The sequence below is a fragment of the Mus caroli genome, unplaced genomic scaffold (genome assembly GCF_978045245.1).
Source record: "Mus caroli unplaced genomic scaffold, Mus_caroli_1 scaffold_14, whole genome shotgun sequence".
In the NCBI taxonomy this organism is placed as follows: Eukaryota; Metazoa; Chordata; class Mammalia; order Rodentia; family Muridae; genus Mus; species Mus caroli.
The window spans coordinates 109,120,115-109,137,488 of NW_028227269.1; the positions used below are offsets into that span (position 1 = coordinate 109,120,115).

General features: G+C 43.8%; 1 protein-coding gene across 3 annotated transcripts in view; it reads left to right on the forward strand.

Moving 5' to 3' along the window:
* The window catches only part of Rcor1 (REST corepressor 1), a 97,912-nt gene that overhangs the window by 48,102 nt on the left and 32,436 nt on the right, over nucleotides 1-17,374 (forward strand). For all 3 annotated transcript variants that reach the window (XR_002379354.3, XR_002379353.3, XM_021179326.3), the window contains exons 4-8: nucleotides 3,652-3,704; nucleotides 7,820-7,981; nucleotides 10,033-10,151; nucleotides 11,737-11,815; nucleotides 13,937-14,131. Coding sequence is in view for 1 of the 3 variants with exons in the window: in XM_021179326.3 (XP_021034985.1) it covers nucleotides 3,652-3,704; nucleotides 7,820-7,981; nucleotides 10,033-10,151; nucleotides 11,737-11,815; nucleotides 13,937-14,131 (608 nt within the window). In the remaining 2 variants the exon portion in view is untranslated. The remainder of the gene's footprint in view (nucleotides 1-3,651; nucleotides 3,705-7,819; nucleotides 7,982-10,032; nucleotides 10,152-11,736; nucleotides 11,816-13,936; nucleotides 14,132-17,374) is intronic.

The following is a 17,374-nucleotide window of genomic DNA, read 5'->3' on the forward strand; positions in this document are numbered from 1 at the left end:
GCTGCTTAAGCTGTGTGACCTCTGTTAACAGTCCTGCTCTGGTCCCCAAGAGGCTCTGCACAGGACCCCTCAGCCCCACTCTGAGACAGACACAGACGTGCTGGAGAGATCCTCAGGGAACTTGTGTTTCTCCTGATCCATTTCATTGACTTTAAGCTCCTGTAAGCTTTTGTTCTTATGAGAGCAGAGCTGATTTTCTTAGGCGGAAAGTTTATTTTCATGGAAGAGCTTTTAACCATGAGGGAGTTTTTAGCTAACGCATGTCTCCCATTTCATCACTTGTACCAACTGCTGTCCTGTGCAAAGTAGGGTGGGGGGTAGGTGTCCACCTCTCTCAGAAAATCAGAAAAGTGAGGACCAGGTAGTGTAGCAGAGAAGCCTGTCGAAATTAGTATTTGTATAACTAACTCTGAAGAACATTTCAAGAAAAGCAAGAAGAGTGGATACCCATGGCTGATGTTCCCAGTTAGGCGCCGGAGCTCTGCTGGGGATAGTGGACACTCAGTGTTCAAAACAAATTACAGTTGGGATCTCTGGGTTTAAGACGAGCCTGGTCTACATACATAGCAAGTTCTAGGACAGCCAGGGCTACATAGAGAGACACTGTCACAAACAAACAGATGAAAAATAAAACAAAAGGAAAGGAAAGGAAAAGTAAAGTTGGTGGATGTGAGAGCGGAGCAACTCTGTCTTCATGGTAGCTGGCATTGGCAGGCTTGGGAGACTTGGCTCCTCTCTAGGCACACTACCTTGAACAACTGCACTTTAGTTTTAATTATTTAAATTTTGGGTGTGTATATTCACACTGTTGCAGGTATAGAGGTCAGAGGGCAGCTTGCTGCATTGACCCTCTCCTTGTTCCAGGCAGGGTTCATGTGTGTGTGTGAGGACTGGCAATGAGTGCTTCTTTTTACCTCAGAGCCACCTTGCCAGACCACATTTTAATTTTTTAAAGCCCAGTCCTTTGGGTCACAGTCTTGAAGGTAAATCCAAAATGATAGTAACTGAAATTTTTATTAAGTAGTAGGAACCTAGAAGTTGCTGTAGGAAGCACTGAAAGCATTGCCACAAGTTCAAGGTCAGTCTGGACTTCTTTTGCAAGCAAGCGCAATAAATAGAGGCAGAGCTTGGGTTGGACCCTGACCCTTCATGGACTCAGCTGACCTCTGCTATCTCCACTTTGGGGGCAGATGCCACCAACATTGACTTAGCAAACTGTCTTACCTTTGTTGTTTTTCTGTCTCTGTCTTCACACACACCAGAAGAGGGCATCAGATCCCATTACAGATGGTTTTCAGCCACCATGTGGTTGCTGGGAATTGAACTCAGGACCTCTGGAAGAGCTGACTCTTACCCTCTGAGCCTTCTCTCCAGCCCTTTTGATGGGTTATTCTTTTTAGATTTATTTATTTTACTTTATGTGTATAAATGTTTGTCCACCTGAGTGTATTTGTGCCCTTTGGACCCTTAGAACTGGAGTTAGGGATAATTGTCAGTTGCCATGTGGGTGCTGGGAATTGAACCTGAGTCCTCTGCAGGAGCGACCAGTGCTCTGAACTGCTGGACTGTCGCTTGAGCCACTTCTTTTATTTTTTGATCGGATCTCACTGTGTAGGCTTGAGTGGCCTAGATCTCAGAGATCCACCTCCCTAGTACTGGGACCAAAATTGTAGCTCAGGGAGTTGTGTAAGTGCTGTCTTCAGAACAGGATCTCAGTAGCCTTGGGAACAGCATCGAGTTGTTTGAGGTTCTCATGGGGCCCCTTTGACCAACAACGGGACAGGACTTAATCCATTCCTGGCAGTGGAGACTTCATTAGGTGACAAGTGATGTCCATCCCGGGGTCTGTCTCCCTGTTATTCCACGTATATATTTTAAGGAGCTTCTATTGTATTAGGTGTCTATACAACCCCTTAAATGGGCCCTAGTTTTAGCTGTCCGTCCCTGTATTTCCTCCCCTCTTCCCCATCCCTCCCCTTTCCTTCTTGATCCTCTTCCAGTCCATCCCTTATGTGACCGTGTATTCTATTTCCCCTCTTAGGGTGACTCAGCACACCCCTCTCGTCCCCTGTTGTACCCAGATCTTCTGTGGCTACGTGGATTGTAGCTCACTTACAGTTACTTAGAGCCGACACCAGCACATGTCATGTGTGTCTTTCTGGGTCTGGGTTACCTCACTCAGGGTGATTTTTTTTTTTTTTTCTAGCTTCATACATTTACCTGTGAATTTTATAAACAGCCGAGTGATATTCCACTGTGTAAATATACCACATTTTCTTCATTTATTCACAAACAGACATCTAGGTTGTGTCTTGCTATTATGAATAGAGCAGCAATGAGCACGGTTGAGCAACTGTCCTTATAATAGGATGAAGCCTTCCTTGGGTATATCCTAGAGTGGTATAGTTGCTTCTGGAGGTAGGCCTAGTCTAGCTCGCCAAGGAACTGCTCTGCTGATTTCCATAGTCGCTGCATAAGTTTGCACCGCACTGCCTCTGCCCCCACCCCCCCAGCAATGGATGAGTGCTCCCCTTACTCCATATCCTCTCCAGTATGAGCAGTCAATTCTTTTATTGATCTTGGCCATTCTGATTGTTCACCTTACATTTCGAGGTAGTGTCTCTCGCCGAGTCAGCAAAGCTTTCTGCAGCAATCACTCAGGACCATCCTGTTCCTGCCTTCCCACTGCTGGATCACCAGCATGCACCGCTGTGCCAAGCATATGCCTCTCTCTGAGGAATGCCATGTAGCCACAATTAGATTACAAGATTGATTTCTTTTTCCCCCTTAAAACCTGTTCCAGTCAGCACCTGTGACTCCAGACATGCTTCCCCACGCTAACGAAGCATTCCAGGAACCCTAAGCCCCCAGCCAAAGGCCTTTGCCCACCCTGAATATTTCAAGGATAATACACCCTGTTGTATTTCAAGGTTAATGGCTAAAATTCTGTCTATTGACTGGTACAGAGCAGGTTCTCTCATGGGTGTCAAGGCTCCACATGTTAATGTACTTGTTACAACCTTTAGATACTCTGTAGATCCACCAAAATGAAAGTAGCCTCAACTGTTGGCTTTATCAAAGGCAGCCTGGTTTATGTAGTGAGATACTCTCTCAGACAAACAAACAAAACAGTAGTCTTGTTTTATTTAAAATTTACAAAATATTATGTATATGTGTGTGTACATATATACATATGTGTGTATTTGTGCCATGTGTCATGTATGTGGGGATTACAGTAGAGACTAGAAGAGAGAGCCAGATTCCCCCTTTCCCAAGTTGGAATTACAGGCAGTTGTTAGCTGTCTGGGTGCCAAAAATCAAACTCAGGACCTCCTTTGTGGTACTCATAACTGCTGAGCCATCTCTCTTGCCTGTCCTATTTCCTTTTACACTAAATAAGTTTCGAAATCCTAGAAGATAGAAGTTGAAGCAGGATGTTTAAACTGTTCATAGTCTCACTAGGTGGCAATAGGTGAGTATAGTGTATATCCATTTGGACATGTCTCTGGGGGATTCCGATGTACATTGGGGTTGTATTCTATGTTGTGTTTGTTTATTCCCACGTGAGCATGATAGGCTTTGAAGGAGCCAGCTCTGGTGCGTGCAGTCCTGCTGTCCTCAGGCTGACTACTGGTCTCCTCTGTTTTTCAGTGGACGAGTACATCGCTATCGCCAAAGAGAAGCACGGGTACAACATGGAGCAGGTAACAGTTCATTTCTTGTTGTGGAAAGCAGAGTTGGCCATGGACCCACTGGGTCAGTGTCTTCTGTGGGCTGTCAGTCTTATTGAGTGGGCAAAAGGCAGTAGCTGCTGGCTAGTTTGGTTCTCTCACTGGAATGTGGAATTGGTTTCTCGTCCTGTTGTGGAAAACCTTAGGATTCCTTAGGATCTCTGACTGTATAATGACTTATGGTCGGATCTCAGACTCGTTGCTTACAACACCCAGCTGACTGGCTGAGTTGAGGTACAGGACTAGAGTTCTCTCTCGTGCGAGCTTTTGCCTGTAGCTGAGCCTCCCACAGCTGTACTCACAGAGTGTCTTTCCCCTGCAAGCGCTTCTGAATGCTAGTGACCTGGAGACCAGCGTCTAGCTGTTCTCAGCCATCCTGGTTCTGCCTTGGCTGTTTGGCTGTCCTTCTCTCCCTGTCAGCCTTAGGAACATTGTCAGCCCACCCCCAGACAAGGAGCCTGTAAAACGCCTTAAGAGGAACATATTTGAGTCTAAAATAGGAGGAGGAATGGAGGAACCACACACAAACTCACTTCTAGAGCTGGTTTCTCAGTGAGTTGAAACAAATACCAAGTTAATAAAGAGCACATTCCAGGAGAGTTGGAAGCACCTGTGGTACAACTATTGTGGCACATCTGCTCTGTAAAGACTTGAAGCTTTGGGTCTGTTGCTGATGTCCTGTGGCTTTAATCCCAGCACTTGGAAAGCAGAAGCAGGCAGATCTGAGTTCGAGGACAGCAAGGGCTACACGGAGAAACCCTGTCTTGAAAAACAAAAACAAAACAAAACACACAGAGAAACTTGAAGCTTTGGTTATTTCCTGTCCACACACAGGCCGTAGCTGTCTTTCCCTTATCTGCAGCTGCACATTTATTCCTGTAGCAGCTTGCATGTAGCTTGTGGGAACTAGAGTACACAAAAACACCGTTTTCCATGTTGGAAATCTGAACACTTGATCTCTGACCTATGACTGATTGCTGTTATGATCGAAGGGCAGGCAAAAAACCCAGTGGTCATTGTTGCTGCCCCTCCCTGTTGAGTTCTTCTCCCTGCTGGAGTCACATCCAGGAAATAAAGGGCCAAAGCCCTCACCCTCTTGCTCTCTCTACATTTTTCTTTTCTGAGAGACAGACATTAAAGATTAAGGCAATCAAATGAAACAGCATGAGAGGAGAAAACTAGAAAGTTGCTGTGTATGTCCAGGGAAAGAAATAGGTACAGAAAAGATCTAAAAAGTCACACCTCATGCTGATCCTTGCCACACAGAAAGTTCACAGTTATAAAAAGTGCGAGAGAAGGAGACTGCACCTCGGGGGAAGCAAGCATCTGATTGTCAAGGCTATTGCATGCTTAAATCTAGATGTCCAGGGTTTTTTGGGGGTTTTTTTTGGATTTTTAAAATTTATTTGTTATTATCTCTAAGTACACTGTATCTGTCTTCAGTCATACCAGAAGAGGGCATCAGATCTCATTATGGGTGGTTGTGAGCCACCATGTGGTTGCTGGGATTTGAACTCAGGACCTCGGGAACAGCAATCAGTGCTCTTAACCACTGAGCCATCTCACCAGCCCTCTGTTTTGTTTTTAAAGAATGATTTATTTTAAATATATGAATAGCTGTCTTCAGCCACACTGGAAGAGGGCATCAGATCCCATTACAGCTGATTGTGAGTCACCCTGTGGTTGCTAGGAATTGAACACAGGACCTCTGAAAGAGCAGTCAGTGCTCTTAATCACTGAGCCATCTCTTCAGCCCCTAGATGCCCAGTTTTTAGCAGAGAACACACAAAGCATACCTCAAAGCCAGAAAGTATGGCCACTGAAGGAAAAACCTTTTGAGGGCAGCCTTGAACTTGTCTGTTTGCCCCAGTTAAAGCACCAATAACAGGGCAAGGAAACAGTTCCAACAAGCCCAAGGCAGTGAGCCAGTGAGCTTGCTGGGTTACCTGCACAAGCAAGAGCTTGCTAGTTTCAGTTTGTTGCTGTGATAAAATGCCCCGACATAAAACAATGTAGGAGCTCCCTGCATGATTTTCCAGCACCTTGACCATTCACTGTCTTCTCTCCCGTCCTTACTGTGTATATAACCTGGAGTTGGGGAGAGGGATGCTTGTGAATCTTGTAACTTAGGAACTTCCTGATGCTTCTGAGTTTTATTTATCTTGAATCTCAAGAAGGCTTCCTCTAGGATAGAGCTTTTTTAATTTTGAGAAATTGATACACAAGATTAAACCAACAGAAACTATTCCTCAAGAATACCTGATGTCAAATCTACTACTTACACGTGACCTTGAACATGCTAGGCAAGTGCTCCATCACTGAGCTGCATCCCCACTGTTTACCCCACGATTTAAATTAACTTACTAATGCTCAAAAGGGCCATTTTGGGTAGGCAGATGAATGCATCTGAACATAGGACAATTGTCTTATTGTTTGTGGTACTGGAGGTGGGGGACCAGGATATCCTGTATACTCCTAGCCCAGGAAAAGGCAAACTTTGTGTTTGAAGGGGGAGGGGATGAACAAGAGTTCAGATCCCAGGAATCCCATGGGGGCATCCTCAAGGGGAAGAGTGGAGGATTAAGAAGCTTCAGGAGAAGAGAGAAGGGATCGGGAGAGATTTCGAAGGGGAAAAATAAAAGTACAGAGCCCCTAAAATCGATGCCATCTCAAAATAGCTCAACACACTTCAAGATGAACTTACCCACAGCAAGATTCAGTATGAAATACTCAAAAGCCAAAGATGCAAGAAAAAAGCCATTCTTGGGCTGTAAGGGCTCACAGTAAAGCTAGCAGACTTGTCCTCAGGAGCTTTAGAGTCCCAAGGACAGGGATAGGATGTTTTGGAATGGTAGGGGAAACAAACAAACAAACAAACAAACAAAAGACTTTGAACCGAGAGTTGTTTGTTTAGGTTGGAGAGATATTCAGCTTAGTGGTAGGTCCTGCGTTCACTTCCTAGTACAGAGAATGAGAAAGGGAAAAACATTCCTATACCTGAGTAAGGGTACCTGCCGTCGAATCAGATGGCCCAAGTTCATTCCTGAGACACTCAAGCCAGCTGCTCTCTGTCATACACATGAGTTCTTTGGCTTTAGTGCATGTATGCACACATGTAACTGCATTCAAGCACACAAACACACAGCTAAATAAAATTATAAACTAAGACATTAACAAATTTTAAAAATAATAAAGGACTCCTCATGCATTGTCTGCCTATTCCTCAAGGATGCTGTAGGAGTCCTGAGGAGGAAAGGAAAGGAAGGACACTAGTCAGGGACTCAGGCCTAGATGAAGGAGTAAGACCAGAGGCAAGGCAACAATTTAAGATACAAATACTACTGGGGAACAGGCTGAAGGCTGATAGTGTTACCTCAGTGTCTGTAAGTCTACATTTCCCATATAGCCTAAGTGATTCCGTTACAGCCTTAGCTTGCTTCTCTTCTGATATATGATACAGCTAGAGGTCTGTGCTGCCCACAGCTGGAAGGCTATGTAAGAAGCTAAATTTTTATATTTTGTTGAAACTACTTTAACATAAATTCCAATCTGAATCTTACAACTTTAGAACGTTCAGTATAATCCCTGTGACAAACAGAAGGAATAGCTAGGAACCTGTGATCCCACCCCTAGGGAAACTGAGGCAGGAGAATCGAGTGTGAAGCAAGCATGGACTCCATAGGGAGAGCACATCTTGAGGGACAAAAATGTCTGTTTTCTGCTTATTTGAGACCCTTTCTCAGAGAATTCAGCATCCGAGGCAGTTGGTTGCTGGGGCCTGGAAGGAAGGATTTGGAGGGAAGAGTGCTGCTGTTGACTAGGCACAGTGTTTGTTTCACAGTTGGTGAGTCTTGAGCCTGGGTGCACACACTCATCATGCCTGTGCTCAGCACCATTGAGCTGGGTGCTAAAGTGTAGTTAGGGCGGTAGTCCAGATGTCACACTGAGTGCAGCCGTCGGGTGCCTTGGCTCTCCTCAGGTCTCCTCACCCGTCTGTTGGAAGCACACGATGCCTGTTTGCTGTCTTTAAATCGGGAGTGAATGGTTCCTTTATGTGTTCTAAAATGTTGCCAACGTCACTTTTCTAGGCTCTTGGGATGCTCTTTTGGCATAAGCATAATATTGAAAAATCACTGGCCGACTTGCCCAACTTCACCCCCTTTCCAGATGAGTGGACTGTAGAAGACAAAGTCTTATTTGAGCAAGCCTTTAGTTTTCATGGGAAAACTTTTCATAGGATCCAGCAAATGGTAAGCAGAGTTCTGTTGTTGTTCTTGTTGTTTTAATTTTTGCTTCTTATATTTTATACTATTTGTGAGACAGAGTTATCATCAACTTTAAATGTTTCATTTATTTGTTAGTTTATTTGCTTGCTTGTTTTTTTGTTTTGTTTTGTTTTTTCCAAGACAGGGTTTCTCTGTATAACCCTGGCTGTCCTGGAACTCATTTTGTAGACCAGGCTGGCCTCGAACTCAGAAATCCGCCTGCCTCTGCCTCTCTGCCTCTCTGCCCCTCTGCGCCTCTGCCTCTGCCTCTGAGTGCTAGGATTAAAGGCATGTGCCACCACACCCGACTGCTTGCTTGTTTTATGTGTGTGTTTTGCCAGCATTTATGTCTCTGTTCCACTTGTGTGCCTGGTGCTTACAGAAATTAGAAAAGAGCATCAAAACTCTAGAACAAGAATTACAAACTGTTGTGAGCTGACATGTAGGTACTGGGAATTGAGCCCATGGCCTTTTGGAAGAGCAGCCAGTTCTTTTTTTTTTTTTTTTTTTTGATTTTTCGAGACAGGGTTTCTCTGTGTAGCCCTGGACGTCCTGGAACTCACTTTGTAGACCAGGCTGGCCTTGAACTCAGAAATTCGCCTGCCTCTGCCTCCCAAGTTCCAGGACAGCCAGGGCTACACAGAGAAACCCTGTCTCGAAAAAAAACCAAACCAAACCAAAATAAAACAAAACAAAACCCTGCTCTGTAGCTCAGCAATTGTAGTACAGAGTGAAGCTGCTGTACATTCTCAATGTATAAGCTATACCTCCACAAAAGACCCCACCCCCACCCCACCCTATAGCTGTTCTCAAAGTTAGGTCAGCAGGCAGGAGCTCTGATGATGGCTTTTGAAGGAATATCACAGCCCTGGGCTGTAAGTTTGCTTTTTTGGCTGAATGATTCTTGGTATTTTGAGACAGGGTTTCTCTGTGTAGCCCTGACTGGCCTACAACTCACTGTGTAGGCCAGGCTGGCCTCAAACTCAGAAATCCACCTGCCTCTGCCTCCGGAGTGCTAGATTTAAAGGTGTGTGCCACCATGCTTGGCTATATTTTTTACTCTCTAGGAAGCTATTGATAAACTCCACATTAAAGTTCCCTGGTGCTTGTATTAAATGTTAAAATGAATTTGTAAAGATTAAAACGTAGGGACTGGAGAAATGGCTCTGTGGTAAGAGAGTTGTTTTAACTCTGGCAGTGAAAACTGAATTCAAATCCTAGAACCCACATTAATGGTTCAGGCATTTCGTACACATAATTGCAGTTCCAGTGGTAGGGATGGACTTGCTGGGCCTGCCAGCTTTCAGGCTAGCAAACAAACAAACAAAAACACAAGAGGTGAGGGCAGAGGCAGATGGATCTCTGTGTTCAAGGCCACCCTGATCTACAGTTTGAGTTTTAATTTTTAAAAAATTAAAAAGAAAATTTATTACTTTTTAAAAATGCATAAAAAGTTCATCATTTTTGTAGTTAAAACTCATGAATTTTTCAATTTTGGTGGTTGATAAAGTGCATAAGATATTCAATATTTGTGAAAGTATAAAATGCAGTGTGACAGTATAAAATGCAGCTTTGATTCTGAATGGCCTCTGTAACGCATAGAAGTTCACTGAGTTCTATGGGCTTTGAGTCTGGTTAATTTTGGTGTGTGAATATTTGGGGGGGGCAACTTTTTTATAATAAAGTTAAAGATAATTTTTTAAAAAGAAAAGTGCGGGGCTGGAGAGATGGCTCATCGGCTAAGAGCACTGACTGCTGAGTTCAAATCCCAGCAACCACATGGTGGCTCACAACCATTTATAATGAGATCTGACGCCCTCTTCTGGTGTGTCTGAAGTCAGCTACAGTGCACTTATATATCAATCAATCAATCAATCAATCTTTAAAAAGAAAAGAAAAGAAAAATGCGTTTTGTTAGGCATTCCTTTTCTGTACATTTTAAAATCCAAAGGCCGATTCTTATGAAATGTATCCTAAGCACATTTGATTGGTAAACTCCAGCTTCATATTTTCACCAATTTGATTTCTGCACTTAGCTTCCTGATAAATCCATAGCAAGTTTGGTGAAGTTTTACTACTCTTGGAAGAAAACTAGAACTAAAACGAGTGTGATGGATCGCCATGCTCGGAAACAAAAGCGGGAGCGGGAAGAAAGGTGAGGCACGTACCTGCGGATGTCTTGACTGTGCGCACTCATGTGTGTGTGTGTGTGTGTGTGTTTAAGAAAGAAGGAAAGAAAGAAAGAGAGAGAGAAAGAAAGTAGATTTTGTGTGAGCCACTTACCGTGTTTAAACAGCTCAAGGAAGAGAGGTCAGGCAGGCAGGGTGGCAGGACCGAGAGCAAGCTGCTGCTCACCGTACCTCCTGCTAGTTATTTGTCCCATGACCCTCCGTGGAATGGTCTTGCTTCACCCCTCAGCTAACCTGATCTAGAAAATTCCTCATAAGCATGTCTGGAAGCTTCTCTCCTGGGTGGTTCTAGATGCGGTCGAGTTGAAAATGAGTGCTGAGCGTCGCTGACCATCTTGTGTCGGGTGAGGATAGAGATCAGTTCATAGTCTCTTAGAAGGGATTGCTTTGTTGTCGCTATGAGTTTTGCACATTCCCCCCCACCCCCTGAGCCTGCCTCCCAGCCTGGATATTCATTTTAAGGATAACTCATTAAACTTCAAGAAGAAAGGGTGTGGCTCCCTCTTGCTTCCTCAGCTTACATATGGCAGAGATCTGTGGAAATGGTGATCATATCCCCACACTCTGGGAGGTCTAGGGTCAGTTCTGAAGGTTCTGCTTGATACCCCTGGGCAGGTTTGTTCAGAAGGAGTGAGATGGTTGGCTTTCAGAAGGCAGTGCTCAAACCTGAAGGCTTTTGTGTTAGAGTGGCAGGAGTGTGTGACCTTTAAGAACTTAGGCTTTCCAGGTTTTCTGTAATACATTCCAAGGGCTCTCAAAGTAGCTCTGGCTGTCCTGGAACTCACTCTGTAGAGCAGGCAGGCCTCAAACTCACAGACATCCATCTGCCTATACCTCTTGTGTCTCTAGTGCTGGGATTAAGGGCATGTGCCTGGCTTAGTACTTTTTTGATCAAAGCTTTTATTTTCTTTATATCTTAGGCCTAGTTTGATTATACATTGAATTTGTTGCCGTGTGCAGATATGTTCTGCTAAATAACAGTCAACATTTGATAAAATAGGCTGGGGTTTGTTATCCTTGGAATACCCTTATACTCCCGGGTACTCCTCTTTGCATTACTGCACTAGTCCTGAGAGCTGCTATGTCCCCTGCTCAGTGTGCCCTTCACCCAGTTAGGTTACAGACTTACAGCACTACAGGGCATGACAGGAGCACTAAGTGGCCATTGGCCTCCCATACGACGTTCTATATGGTTAGTGGCTAGGACTCTGGGCAAAATTTCTCTATATCCAGAACAGCGGCTCTCAACCTATATCAAACCTCTATTTATATTAGCATTTATAACAGTTATCCAAGTTACACTTATGAAGTAGCAGTGAAAATAGTTTTATGGGTTAGGGTCACCACAACATGACGAACTTTATTAAGGGATTGTAGCATTAGAGTTGAGAACCACTGGACCAAAAGAACTGCAAAGTTGGAATTCTATATAAAAATGTTTGTCCTAGCAGTCTGGTGCTGTATAGAGCAATTTTAGAATTTATTTATTAAGTTTTTATGTGAAATAGAGTTAATACAGAATAACCTTTCGGCCCCATTCTTGCCTTCCAGTGAGGATGAACTGGAAGAAACAAACGGCAGTAATCCCGTTGACATTGAGATTGATGCAAACAAGGAAAGCAAAAAGGAGGTAGGTTTCTCCCTACCCTTCCTGGGCAGTGAGTGCCAGCACTGGCTCTCCCCATACCTCCTGCCTCCTGTACATTAGTATATGAAGTCGCGACTCCAAACGTTCAGATGGAACATTGTAAACAACACCAGCTTTATGGGCTGGAGAGATGGCTCAGTGGTTAAGAGCACGGACTGCTCTTCCAGAGGTCCTGAGTTCAATTCCCAGAAACCACATGGTGGCTCACAACCAACACCAGCTTTGCTTTATAGGATTTGGAATGGTATTTCTCTGTATCACATGGAATGGAACCCTAAGGTTCTGCTATCGTCTGTAAGAGAACGGTGGTAACAAGACAGGGCTGGGGAGTGAATGGAGTGAGCCGGGGAGCTGCCAGCGGACCTTGGGCAGCTTTTGGGCGTGGTTACTTGGAACACAGAAGCATCTCCGCTCTCTGTCCTGTAATGGCAGGAGTGGTTATGTGAGGCTTGGAAAACTAAAAGGCCAATGGTAAAATTATAGCAATGCATGGTTTTTATAATAAAATAGGCAAGAGGAGTTAAAGTGATTTACAGCATCATCACCCATAATCACCGTCACAGTTTGGTAGCTTTTAAGACACCTTCTTCTAAAACATATATGCCCATATGTATATATAATTCAGAATTTTTATTTTTAAAAGTTGTAAAGTGATATCTTAATTTGTATAGTGTTTGAAATGTATTTTAAATATACTTATATACATAGCCCATGTATTACTTCACTATATGAGTATTTCAGAATTGAGTTAACTGATCTTAAACAGCTTTATAGCTTACTTATTAAGTCCTCTCTGTGTGAACAGCAAGGAGCTAATGGTCACATATCTAAGTCTTTTTACAAATTGTCTTATTAAAAGGATTTCTAAAAGTTGAATTGTTGCCTTAAGGTTTCCCATGTGCATACTTAAGCCTCCAATAACCCAGATCGGCCCCAGTCTCACTGTGTAACTGAGGCTGGCCTTGAACTCCTGATCCTCCTGCCTCTGCCTCCCAAATGCTCGGGTTACAGATACATCACCACCATGCTCAACTTAAAATCCTAAGTTTAAATGATTACCTAATAATAGGACAGAATCCTTTTGTTGCCAAGCTTTTATATTTGATATTAGAGAAAGTACTGTTAAAAATTAACCCATTCCGGGGTTATTTTATATATATATATATATATATATATATATATATATATATATATATATATGTATGTATATGTATATATATATATATTACTGATATTAGTTATTATATATAATATCTTATATATAAGATATAATATTTTATATATAATAAGTAAGCCGGCAGTGGTGGCACATGCCTTAAATCCCAGCACTTGGGAGGCAGAGGCAGGTGGATTTCTGAGTTCGAGGCCAGCCTGGTCTACAGAGTGAGTTCCAGGACAGCCAGGGCTACACAGAGAAACCCTGTCTTGAAAAGCCAAAAAAGAAGATGAAGAAAAAATTAGCCCAATGATTTAAGAATGATAGCACATTTTTACAGCAAATTATGTCACTCTAAAAACTAAATGTTGTCCAAGAAGAAATGATGTATGAAATGCCAGTTTCTTTCTTTTGTTTTTAATAATTTATTTTTATTTTATGTGCTTTGGTGTCTTTTCATGCATGTATGTTTGTGTGCTGGTTCAGATCCTCTGACAATGAGTTTCAGGTGGTTGTGAGCTGCCATGTGAGTGCTGGGAACTGAACCTGGGTCCTCTGGAAGAGCAGCCAGTGCTCTTAATCTCTGAACCCTCTCTCCAGTTCCCAAGTTTATATTTCCTAGTGGAAAACTTTTCAGACCACCTCTCCTCTTATACACAAGTAGGTGGCCACAAGGTTCAAGAGGGAATACAGGCTGTTGTTTCTCGCCTGTTGTTCCTTTGTACTTTTCATCAGAGGCCAGAGGAGGTAGAAAACAATGTTTCTATTGAAGAACAAAGGAACGTTTTCTTTGTTCCATGCCACAATTTATCTTTAAGTAGTTGGTGCTTAGATAAGCATGGTGATTGTTTTAGATTGTTTGGGGCTATGTTAATGACACATGCTTACTACTGTCCTTTTGACATTTTGTTTTTTAATTTTATTTACCAAATATGTATATCATGCAGGTGCCCCCTACTGAGACAGTTCCTCAGGTCAAAAAAGAAAAGCACAGCACACAAGCTAAAAATAGAGCAAAAAGGAAACCTCCGAAAGGCATGTTTCTTTCTCAAGAAGATGTGGAGGCTGTGTCTGCTAATGCTACTGCTGCGACCACGGTGCTGAGACAGCTGGACATGGAGCTGGTCTCCATCAAACGACAGGTACTTCAAGCCCAATGTGAGAATCAGCTTGCACACTAGCGTGTCCTTACAGATGTGTGGAAGGGGAACATGCTGTGGTGTATGGAAGTCAGAAGACAGCGTCTGGAGTGGATTCTTTGCTTCTGGCTTTTCATGGAGTCCAGGGATTGAACTCTGATTGCCAGTGATGCACAGCCTCTCACTGGCAATTGAATATTGCCGCCCCCCCCACCTCTAAAAATTACATTTAGATGTGCGTGTATGTGTGTGCACACCTGTGTGTGCATTGCCTTTAGTGCCCCCCCCCCTCTCCCCTTCAATCTCTGAAGCTCCATCGTGCCTCTCACGCCCGAGTCGCCTCCCAGGAGGGGGCTGCTATTATTCAAGTGCAGAATCTGGTCTGAGGCTTGTAATGTAGTCAGTGGTAGGACGCTTGTTCAGTTTGTAGGAAGCCTCCAGTTTCTGTTCCACCACTGTTAAAAGAACCCTCACAGATAGACTCATTCAGTCTGCTTTTATTATATCACCATAAGATAATGTTTATTTTTATGGTTTTATAAGATGTGCCTATGTTTTATAAAGCTGATACTTTTGTGGCCATTATACAAACTATTACCATGAATGTTATGAATCTGGTGAATTTTGCATGCATCTCTGTAGAGCATGACTCCATCAGACCCCATAGAGAAGCACAGGTTCACCCTAGGTTCAGGGTTCTCCAGAGTGTCCTTTCAGTTTACCTATACTTTGTACCGTACCAGCACTTCCCACCTACGGTCTACTTTGGACTGACTGTGAGTTACAGGCGCAACCTCCCTACCCTCTACTCACAGGGACCACTTCACCCTCCTACTTGTGACAACAGAACTAGCCCCAGGCATTGCTGAGCCTCCTCGGGGGTCACATGGTTGTGTCCAGTGGTAATGGTGGCTGTACTTGTTGCTAACAGTTGTCTTTAAACTGTGGCCTCTCTCTGGTATGTTGTGTGAGGCTCCTTGGGCCTCAGTGACACTGCTTATCTGCCACTTATTCGTCAGCCCTGGGGCTATCCTTGCTTTGAGGATGTCTACTGGACTGTGTGTTTAGGGTGAGAATGTGTTTATTTAACACTGCCTCACACCATACAGCTCAGGCTGCCCACAAACTCACAGTGCTCCTCCTGCCTCTACCTCTATACCTCCTTATGGAGTCTTCTTTTCTCCTGTCATACATTGTCTCCTGCCCATCTCCTGATAATTTACCACTTTGTCCTCCCCACTCCTGTGAACAGGTACTTTATGAAACTTGGTAAAGAAGCACAGTTTCTCATCTTTCCCCTTAGGTTGGAAGGTTTTGAGTGCTGATAAGGCTCTTCCAGGGGCGTAGACATGCAGGCAAAGCACCTAGACACATAATAAAATAAATACATCTTTTTTTAAAGAACCTTTCCCAGGAGATGAACCCGTGTTGAATATCATCTTAACACGGTTGTTCCAGCTTTTGTATGTTGATCTTGAGCCTACGAAGAAGTATGTTTCTCAGTGTGGTATTGGATGTAGGTGTCTGAGTGTGGGCATCTTTCACCAACTGTTTGCTGAAAAGACTGTCAAGCCTTTCCTGCGGTGCATCTGCATTGAGACCTTGTTTAAAATAGGCAGGTCGGTTTTATGTTCTCTGTTCCGTTGTCTGCCCGTCACCAGTGCACAGTGCCCCAGTGTGTGGTGTGCAGCAAGGAAGCCTCCTGGCTCTCAGTGTCCTCAGCCCGTTGCATTTCCTTAACAATTTGTGCATCACTTTTTCAATTTCCAGTAAAAACAATTTTACTAAAATTTTGATTAAGATTTTGTTACAGCTATTAAATTAATACCTTTTGTTTTATTTTATTTTAAGACTGTTTCTCTGTATATCCCTGGTTGTCCTGGAACTTGCTCTGTAGACTAGACAGCCTCAAACTCAGAGATCTGCCAGTTTGTTAAAGGCATGTACCACCACCAGCTTTCAAATTACAATTTATTTTTATTTTTTTTAGTATTAACGTATGAGTACACTGTTACTTTCTTCAGACACACCAGAAGAGGGCATCAGATATCATTACAGATGGTTGTGAGCCACCATGTGGTTGCTGGGAACTGAACTCAGGACCTCCGGAATAGCAGTCGGTATTCTTAACTGCTGAGCTTTCTCTCTCTCCAGTCCCTCCCATTACTCTCTTTATAGAGTTCTCTGATGAGTGGAGATGCTACACTCCTCCACCCATACAGATCTTTAATTGCATTGTGTCATTTGTGATGTGTAAGAATGTGTGCACCCTTCAGTGGAATTATCTAAGATATTTGTGTACATATGGGGTCTTGGGGAGAATGTGTCCGTGGTGGCAGTTGTACCTGAGAGCTCACACACACCACTGGTTCTGTAGCGTTATTGTTGCGTTATCATGGTCAGCCTCACAGTCTAGAACGCACCTTCCATCAGTCTGTGATCTTCTTCCCTTCCCTTGTCCTCCCTCCTTCGTTTCTCCTTCTCCCTCTTGGTTGATGAGACTGAGTGATGGGGAGCCAGCTGTCAGAGGTGGCCAGGCCAGGTGGTGGAACTGATGGCTCTGTCTTTCCCTTGGTTTAAGGAGGCAGCACTGAAAAGGAGCAAGCACCCTCCCAGAGTCTAGCCTGCCACCAGCACAGCTAGGCTCTGATCTTAGGGGAATCACTTAATCTTCCTAGAGACCTCTTTTCAAAGAGAAGATTAATCCTTGGGTCTGAGCTGTGCAGATCTGCCTGGGCTGCTGCAGGCTGCAGGCATTGCTGGTGCTGCTTATGGTGGGGGAGCCCACCTGTGGGGGGACACAGTGGTGAGGGGAGAAGAGGCCCTCCTGTTAATAAGTGTAGAAAGAGGAAACTGTCTTTGTCTTTTCTCAGCAGGGTCAAGGACAAGAGTGTTTTAAATTTGAAATAATTACTCAGATTGGCAGTTTTAAAGAGGGAGGAAGGAGGGCTTAGAGCCTGACATGGTAGTGAGGAGACAGACAGATGCTTAGACGCACGTGGAGAGTCAAAACGGCAGCCAGTCAGTGGTACAGTGACGTCAGGAACCCAAGTTTGGGAGTATGTCAAGGAAAGACTCATTTCAGAGTAACAGAAAACAGGATTAACCAGTTGAAGAAGTCCCAAAGTTGCTATGTTGAAAGCTGCAGAAGCCATTTAGAACTCTTTGAATCAGTGTAGGGCTATAAGGAAGGGAGATGGAAGTGGAGCCAGCTGCCTGTTTCTGTGAGCAGGGGAAGCACAGGCT